Raw genomic sequence first — 9,456 nt, 5'->3', positions numbered from 1 at the left:
ATATCTTTTTTCTTTTTCTTAATTAAGTTAGTGTGAGCCCAATAAATTTGTGACCCACTTGAAAAATCTCCTCCTCACCAATTAATTGGTGTCATAGTCAACAAAATTAGCTTTCTCCATGTAGATAGAAAATTGTCCTCTAAGTAAGATCTTTATCATCATATCTGACCCATTTTTACTAGTATGAATATTTTCTAATGATAATTGTTTCATCTCTAATGCATCTCGTATCCAATCTAACTTCAATATGTTTTGCCCTTAAATGAAAAGTTAAAATTTTGTTGAGATGGATTGCACTTTGACTATCACAATACAAAACATATTTTTCTTATGACAATCTCAACTCTTGTAGGAATTTTTACATCTACAAGAGCTCCTTAACAACTTTTGTAACAACAATTTATTCTACCTTTAGATTTTTATAATATGGATTGTAATGACATTGCTTTCACTATAAAAGTCATCACATAGTCATGTATGCATCTGTATAACCATTCAACACAAGCTTATCACTTTTAAAGCATAAAAAAAATCTAGAAGTAGCTTTGAGATATCCACTTCACAACTTGTCAACACTCTTTCCCATGAGTATGAAATATGAAATATTCTACAATTCTTCTTTCTCAGTTTCATTTGTTCGAAACTACTTTGAGCTCAACTTGAAGTGACATGCAAGTGGAGTGCTAACAGGCATAGAATTATTCACTTCCTATAATAAACCTTTTTCATGCCAATGATTTGTTTTATGACACAAATCCTTCATTGTATCAACTCTCTTTTAAGATTTTGAATCTCATTATTATCATTACCAATAATCAACATGTCATCAACATAGAGCAAAGAAAATAATAAATTTTCCATTAGAAAATTTCTTCACAAAAACACAATGATCAAAAGAGGTTTTGTCATACTCGTGATTCATCATGAATTAATCAAATTTTTTATACCACTGCCTTAGAGCTTGTTTGAGCTCATACGAGCTCTTTCTCAATATGCAAAAACCATTCTCTTTACCTTTGATTGCAAAACTTTTAGGTTAATCCATATAAATCTTTTTCTCCAAGTCACCATGAAGGAATGATGTGTTATCATAAAAGGCTTCACTTCTTCAATACCCAACCTTTTAAAAATGGATAAGGGCAACAAATTGATGCTTGCTCCAAGGTCACACAATGCCTTGCTTACCATTATCTTTCCAATCTCGCATAGAATGATAAAGCTTCCTAGATCTTTCAACTTGGGAGGTAATTTTTGTTGAATTATTGAATCACACTCTTCGTTGAGCATTATGGTTTCATATTCTTAAAGTTTCCTTTTTCTAGACAAAAAGTCCTTTCTTAGGACTTTGGCAAGTGTACTAAATCGTTTTAAGTAATAAAACTGGTAAGACCGAATATCATTTTTCAAGAGACTCGTGTCACCAGACAATCATATAATTTCTAACTAGCTTAGACTTTCCATAATTTGGGTTTTAATGCAATTGAAGTAAATATTAAACATAAATGGTAAAAGTGATCCTTGATACTTAAACACTTGGAAATGGAAAGATTAGAAATGATATAAAATGGTATTATTGGGGGTATGATTTCACCTACTTCACTCTTATGTATAGAACATCACTTCCTCTTCATTAATATGCCAATGTCAATTTACTAAATTACTCAAACCCAATCCCTTGGTAGAGAGAGCCTAGACTTCCTTATTAGGCTCCAATCCCTTGGAAAACCTAACAATCATTTCCGCCTTAAGAATTGAGATTTAAGACAACCAAAGGTCCTAGTTCTATCCCTAGATACTATTTCCTTTAGGTGTTTAATCCAAGTCCAGATTTACCAAACATTTCCCAATATCAAGCAAACCCTAAAGTCATACCATGAGTAGCAACTTCACAACAAGCATTAAGAAAAGGAATTAATCACTAACAATCAATGAAAGATGCATATATTCATTCAAAACACAGTAGTTTACATAAGAGTTCAATGGCTACATCAATCCCCCGACAACAATGAAACTAGTTCTCCATGAATGGAAAACTCAAGCTTACAAAAATGGTGGAAATGGAAGAAGGAAGAAGACCCAAGGGTGAAGAAGGACTGTTCCCACAACTCCTAGCTCGCCTCCAAGAGCTCCAAATGAGAGAAATCGTGTTTGGACAGCAAAAGATGTCGAAGCCTTCCATTTTGGGGTTAAATAAACCCAATCTGCCAAATCAGTAACAATGCGCTTAAGTTCGTGCTCCAGCGCGCGTCAGTCAGCAAAGTGGCGCTCCAGCACCCATATGCAGAGAGCGCCCCAGTGCGATCCAGTCTTGGTGCATTGGCGCTCCAGCGCCCATGGAAAAAGGGCGCTCGAGCTAGCTTCAACAGAATTCTGGTTCTTCATATTTTTGTTGTTTTTCTTGTTTTCCTTGGTTCCAATACCTTCATTTGATGCAGAGACTTCTTCTAAGTAATTTAAGTGTGTAAATAAAGGGGTTAATGATCAATTTATCTAATTAAAGCTTAAGATGAAACCACTTATTAAACTAAACGAAAACTAGGATTTAAAAGGGAAAATGGTAAGAAAGAGTTTATATTTTCTCTAATTCAATACTGAAATCATGGTAAAATATGCCACTATCAACTCTACCTAACTTAGAACCTTGCTTGTCCTCAAGCAAAAGGTATTTGACTCTTAGACAAAACACAGTTTTCAAAAATACAACTGGATTCATAATACATTGCTTAACTTGAAACAACTAGAAATGTGTAACACGTTAGTCTTCCACTATGGTGCTCACAACACAATCAATTAATCAAATGCCATAGTTTATAAGATAACAACAGTCATGGCAAAATGCTTTACTGAATTATGTAGAACTAATCCTCACTTAAGATAGTGTTTCACTCTAATGCACTGGTGTATAAGGATGTGTGTCTATCACTCTACTATCAAAATGTCACACAAATCAACTTTGCCATTTGTTTCAACCAAATTAAGCACATTCACAGGCAAGTCAACATCACAAGGACTTTAATTGGCTTGTATTGTGGTGGAATAAGAAAGAAACATGGTTTTTTTGGATAACAAAGCACCTTGAGCTAAGAGATCAAACAATTCAAATCATGCACATAAGTTTCTCTTTTGCTTCACTTAGATTATAACCAATTTCGAACTTATATCCCAACTTTCTTTCATTCAATTCTTTTTCTTTATCTTCTTTTTTCTTCTTTTTTCTTCTTTTTTTGAATAAGATGGCCTTGATCATGTGTAACAAGCAAGCAAATGGTTCAAACAGAGAAACTCAGGCAAAGTCAACTGTGATCTAACATGAAAACATTCACAAGAAAAATCTAAGGTACAACACCCCACAAGGTAAACTCAAGGTTCCACAAACATCATCAAGCAACTACCATAAATATTGATCGTAGTTAAACATAAAGCATTCTCAGACCTTTTCATGAAGAAAGCAACCACAATTTGAACTAAATTGACCCATCTCAAGCATCATTTCATATTCAAGCATAAGCATCATGAATTAGCACAGTCTATCAAGCCAGATAACTTAAACAACTTAACTAAAATTGAAAAAGAAAAAGTTTCATTTAAGCAAAAGCTAAAACCAAATCAAACTAGCAACCAAAATAAAAGAAAGCAAAATAAAAAGTCATGTGAAGATCATGATGTGCTCTAGTCACTCATATCTGTAGCATCATCATCATCAGCATCATCTTCCTCGTCCTCTTCATCTGTATCAGTCACGTCATAATTTTCAGACTCCTCATTTTTTGCACCATTTATTGCGGCTCCACCTCCCCTAGTGAATTAGGTTGGTCCCCAAGCCACGCTACTTGGGCCGCATATTCCTCTACTGACATCTCTTGTATGGCGGCATTTGTTTTGATTCTCTTAGAGTTGGATGAAGAAGTCATTTCTGCACAAAAAGATTGAAACTAAAGTTTGCAAATGTGAGCCCACAATGTAAGTATGCATTTGTAACAAACAATCATTAGACTGCATGATCATGAGTTCACAAGGTAGAAAGCACACTATATATGCAAGAAAAATCGTAAAACACAGGTTGGAGCATGAAAAATTTGAAGCAGAATAGAAGACTAGAGTTGCTGCCAAATCTGATCTGGCTTGTTGGGTCTTGGGTGCCCCTGAGAAAAGGGCGCTGGAGTGCGACTCAAATGCTGAATTTGCAGTTCATGCTTGAGCGCCCCTGAGCAATGGGCGCTGGGACGACATACCAGAAACTAGTTTTGCGAATTTTGGCTACTCACTCTATGACTTTTGAAATTTGACACTTCTTGCTACTCAATTAAACCCAGATTAACATGTTTTCACTATACAAACTTGATCAAATCCATAAGGAGTGAAATTGAGTGCAAGAATGACAAATTAAGTGCATACTTCTAAAGCTTTCTAATTCTAGAGCTCAAGGCTTAACTTTTTGACACTTTAAACATACCTAAACTCAGCAAAACATAATAAAACATACATAAACACAGCAGAACACATCAAAACAGATTGAACCACTTCTATTCACATCAATTTACCACTACACTCAACATTACACCAATGCAACTATTAACATCACATAAGTTACAATTCATACTAACATGCTCCAAAATAACCAAATCAAACTAAAACATTCTAAAGCAAATTCAAACAATCAAAACACACTCAAATAACAAAATCATACATAAGAAATGTTAGAAAGCTGGGTTGCCTCCTAGTAAGCACTTGTTTATCGTCACTAGCTTGACAGATGGGGCAATTAGGTTTGATTCTTGATGTTGGTGTGTTTCTTCCTTTCATGACACCAACATCCTCTCAATAGTTTCCTAGTCACCAACTTGACTCTTCTAGAATAGGGAGCCTCAATTTCAAGTACTCCATTTTTCTTTATGTCCTTGATGACCCATAACCTATTCTTGATTCTCACTGGTTTTCCAGGTTTGGGTTCATCGCTTTCCATCACAGAGTTTTAGTGAGCTAGTTTCTCTTCCTTATCTTCTTCTTCTCCCTTCCCTTTTGGAGAGAAGCAATTAAGGCTCCTCTTGACGAACTTGGTAGCTTTTCGTGTTAGACTAGTAACTGATAGAAGTTCATCTGTAGCTTTAGGACTAGTCTCTTTTTCTCGATTTTGTTGTCCAACTTCAAAGACATTGAACGTTACCTCTATATCTTGGTCCTTTAATTTCAATATTCCCTCTTCCATATGAATGAAAACCTTGGTTGTCTTCATTAAAGGTCTTCCAAGGATGAGTGATATCTCTACACCTTTCTTCATTTCCATAACTACAAAGTCCACCGGAAATTGGAGCTCATCTATTTTGAATATCACATCTTCAACTACACCAAATGAATATTTGATAGATATATCCGTCAACTGAAGCATCATTAGGCTTGGCTTCAAGACCACTGATAGGCTGTCGTTGAAGCTATCAAATTAATACTACTTTTCAAGGCAACTTTAGTATTGTCAAGTAGTATTCAAGAAAGTAGATAGGGCTAAAGTAACCCTGAGTCGTCTCCTAACGAACACAGAATTGCTTTTGAATATCTGACTCTCACGAATGCTATGCAATGCTTATGGATAAAAGTAATATTTGGAGAATGTTTAAAGAACAAATAAGAAACTTAAAAACAGTTATGATGAAATAGGCTAATTCCACTACTTTTCCAAGATAGATTCATCATCGGTTATTCACGGATAATTGTTCAATTGATTATTGTTTAAGTTTCAAATTAATTAAAGTACATTCTTAATTAATTTGAGGGTGATCATGCATTTAACCAAAGTAAATTCTCAATCAAATGCAAAACCTCTCTAGACTATTAACAATAAATTCAACCAAAGTACATTCTCAATCAAATTCTATTGTGTTTAATCATGTCTATTCTTAAATCTCCTAACCAAGTTAAAAGTTAATCAATCAAAGTAAATTCTCAATTAATTATAGTTGAAATTATTACTACCAACCAAAGTACATTCTCAATTGATAGTAAAAACCATTTAATCATATGAAAGTTCCTAAATTAAATCAAAGTAGATTCTCAATTGAACCTAGAAACCCTAGAACTCATATAATCAATATGCATGTAGATTCAAACACATTATGATGCAAAAATCTTTACTTTTAACAAGATAGAGAGATGAAAGACATAGAGAGAGAACAACTTAAATTAATAATCAAAATAAACAATTGCATTAACTGAACGTAACCTCAGAATCCATCATGGAATTACAGCAGAATAGCCCTAGATGCTTAGCTCTCCATGAATGGAGTTGAATACAAGATGAAAGAAAAATGAGAAGAGTGTGAGAGAATCAATGAATTAAGTGAAGTCCCCTTTTCTGCCTCCCTTGGGTCTCTTTATATAGGCTTGATTGGGCTTGGACTCTGAATAGTTTGTTGATAAGATATTTTTTGTTGATATATTATATCTTTCAAATATTCATTAGATTAAATCAATTTTAAAGAATATTTGATAGATATTAACTCAATTATCTTATATCCTATATCTTCCAAATAACTAAAAGATTTAGATAATGATAAAATTATTTGGAAGATATTTTTTGTTGATATTCCCAAATTAAATTCAACAACTGAATTTTATCTTTTAGATTTTCTGGCTTTCCAAAATTGCACAAATACCCTGAAATTTCCTCTATTTGCACTTTAACCCCTTCAGAATTCTCCAAAATTGCACCAAAACTCCTGTTTGACCAACTTTTACCAGCTTTGAGTGAGGAAGGGCGCGACCAATTAGAGCTTGCCACGTGGCAACCCTCTTTCTCACCCAATTAGGATTTCAAATAAAATCTTATTTTGGCCTTAATTTGCAATTTGGACCAATAAAGTTTCAATTTCAGCTGCGCAAATAAATATTAGAACATCCAAGAATAATTTATGCAACTAAAAATCACTTTTTAGGTCTCTTTATTTCCAAACCCAAAAATTCCAATCATCACAAATCCTTTTAAATCAATCATTCAAGCACATGAATTTCATCAAAAATTTAATTTTAAAGCATAAATGTGGGCATAAATATGCACTCATCAACCACCAATCTTTTTAAGCATGGATAGGGACATCAAATTGATGCTAGCCCCTAAATTAATAAGAGCTTTGCCTATATCATAGCTCCAATGGTGCAAGGAATGGTGAAACTCCCTAGATCTTTGTATTTTGGAGGGAAAGTCTTTTACATGATGGCATTACAATTTTCTTGCACTTTAATTGTTTCGTCATCTAAATACTTCTTCTTGTTGTTGAGGATTTGCTTCATGTACTTTGCATAAGAAGGAATTTGTTGTAGTGCTTCGGTCAATGGCATGGTAATCTCAAGTTGGTCAAATATTTGCTTGAACCGAGCCAATTGTCTCTCCTTCTCTTTATTAGAGGGGATTTGGGGATAAGGAAGATGTTTCACAATATCTTTTTCTTTTTGATTTTTCTCTTTTTCTTGTTTCTTATTTCCTTCTTCTCCTCCAACAATCTCTTCTTCTACTTCTTTTCCTTCTTGATCCTCCTCTTCATTCTTTTCCTTCTCTTCTTCTTCTAGCTTTTCTTTTTCTTCTTCTTTTCTCCTAACCTCTTTTCCACTTCTCGTGAATATTACATTACATTCCTCCTTAGGGTTGACTTGAATATTTCCAGAAAATTATCCACCCTGTTGGTTTGCCAATTGCTTAGCTAACTGACCAACTTGCACTTCCAGATTCTTTATGGATGCATCAGTATTTTTCTGGTTTTGGATGGACTGCTGCATGAACATTTGCAATGTTTCTTCCAGTTTTGAAGTTCGATCATTCTGAGATGGATAATGTTGAGCAGGTTGAGTAGGTTCATACGAATTTCTACTACTAGAAGCTCCTTGAGCTTGTCTCCACCCTTGATTAGAAGGATTAAGGAAAGGGTTGTTGAAGAAGTTTTGTCGTGCTTGGTTCCCCATATAGTTGACTTCTTCAGGTTGGGAACTACTAGGAACTTGACAATGACCGTTGGGATGGTTATCTCCACAGAAATCGCATATCATTACTTGATGATGCGGTTGAGCATGAGCTTGCATTGCTTGCAACTGTTGAGGTAGCTTGGCCATATGTTGAGTCAGGAGCTCCATTTGTTGGGCAAGAAGTTTGTTTTGTGCAAGTATTTCATCTTGAGCACCAAGTTCATAAACTCCTCTCCTGTGCGCTTGTGTTCTCCCATGTTGACTCCGCATGTCAGTAGAAGCCATATTTTTAATAAAAGCAATGGCTTCATCAGCAGTTTTGAATAGAACTGAACCACCAAAGGATGCATCTTGTATCATCTTAATGTGAGGCTGCAACCCATTACAAAAAGTTTGCACTAGCATTTCCAGGCTGAATCCATGACTAAGACACTTCCTTAATAAAGCTTTGAATCTTTCCCAAGTTTCACAAAATGGTTCATCTACTCCTTGGACGAAAGTAGCAATTGCAGCCTTTATTTTTGTGTTCTTTGATGGTGGAAAGAAGCGAGCAAGAAATTTGTGTTCCATATCCTCCCAATTAGTCAAACTTTGATTAGGTTGTGACTCAAGCCAAGCCTTTGCTTTGTCATTCAAAGAAAATGGGAATAGTCTCATATACAACACTTTTTCCTCCCCCATTACACTCACAGATCCACATAATTCATAAAATGTGACCAGATGAGCATGAGGGTCTTCATTTTCCATGCTAGAAAATTGATTTGAACTGATGAGCTGGAGTAGAGCAGGTTTCATTTTTGCTAGCTTATCACTCATAGTGGGCCTTACAATACTTGAGAAGTTTCTCGAGCTTGTGTAAGTGATTGAGTCCCCTATGGTTCTCCTTGGAGGTGGTCCTACGCCAACCATTTCGTTCACTGAAGAAGTATCAAGAGCTTCTATGTTTTGATTATTGAAAGAAGATGAAGATGAGGATTTTGGGACAGCTTGTCGACTTAGAGCTTGTCGTCTCCTTGTGTCATTATTGTTTCTATGAGTAGTCTTCTCGATCTTAGGGTCGACAAGGAGTGATTCTGATGACACAGTTCTCCTTGTACGGATGTTTCCCTGCATACACTAAAGAACAACCAAACTCGATCCACAAGTTAGCCCAAAAATAAAGATAATAATTACAATAAAATAGAAAATTATACACAAAAGAATAGAGTTTAAATCGTTAAAAATCACACATAAGTCTAGTTTTACACAGGTCCCCGGTAACAACGCCAAAAACTTGTTAGGACTTTGGCAAGTGTATCAAATCATTTCAAGTAATAAAACCGGTAAGATCAGATATCGTTTCCCAAGAGACTCGTGTCACCAGACAATCGTATAATTTCTAACTATCTTAGACTAAAGAATGATTCCATAATTTGGATTTTAATGCAATTGAAATAAATATGAAACATAAATGGTAAAAGGGATCCTTGATATTCAAACACTTGGAAATGGAAAGATTAGAAATGATAT

General features: G+C 34.9%; 1 protein-coding gene across 1 annotated transcript; it reads right to left on the bottom strand.

Moving 5' to 3' along the window:
* Window positions 1-7,656: 7,656 nt before the first annotated feature.
* On the bottom strand, window positions 7,657-9,060 carry LOC108346488 (uncharacterized). The gene has a single exon (XM_017585568.1). It carries the CDS (start codon window positions 9,058-9,060, stop codon window positions 7,657-7,659), a length of 1,404 nt encoding a protein of 467 aa, XP_017441057.1.
* Window positions 9,061-9,456: the final 396 nt, after the last annotated feature.

Source organism: Vigna angularis, chromosome 9 (genome assembly GCF_016808095.1).
Source record: "Vigna angularis cultivar LongXiaoDou No.4 chromosome 9, ASM1680809v1, whole genome shotgun sequence".
NCBI lineage: Eukaryota > Viridiplantae > Streptophyta > Magnoliopsida > Fabales > Fabaceae > Vigna > Vigna angularis.
Note: the sequence above shows the minus strand (reverse complement) of the source record. Positions and strands in the feature narration are given on the sequence as shown.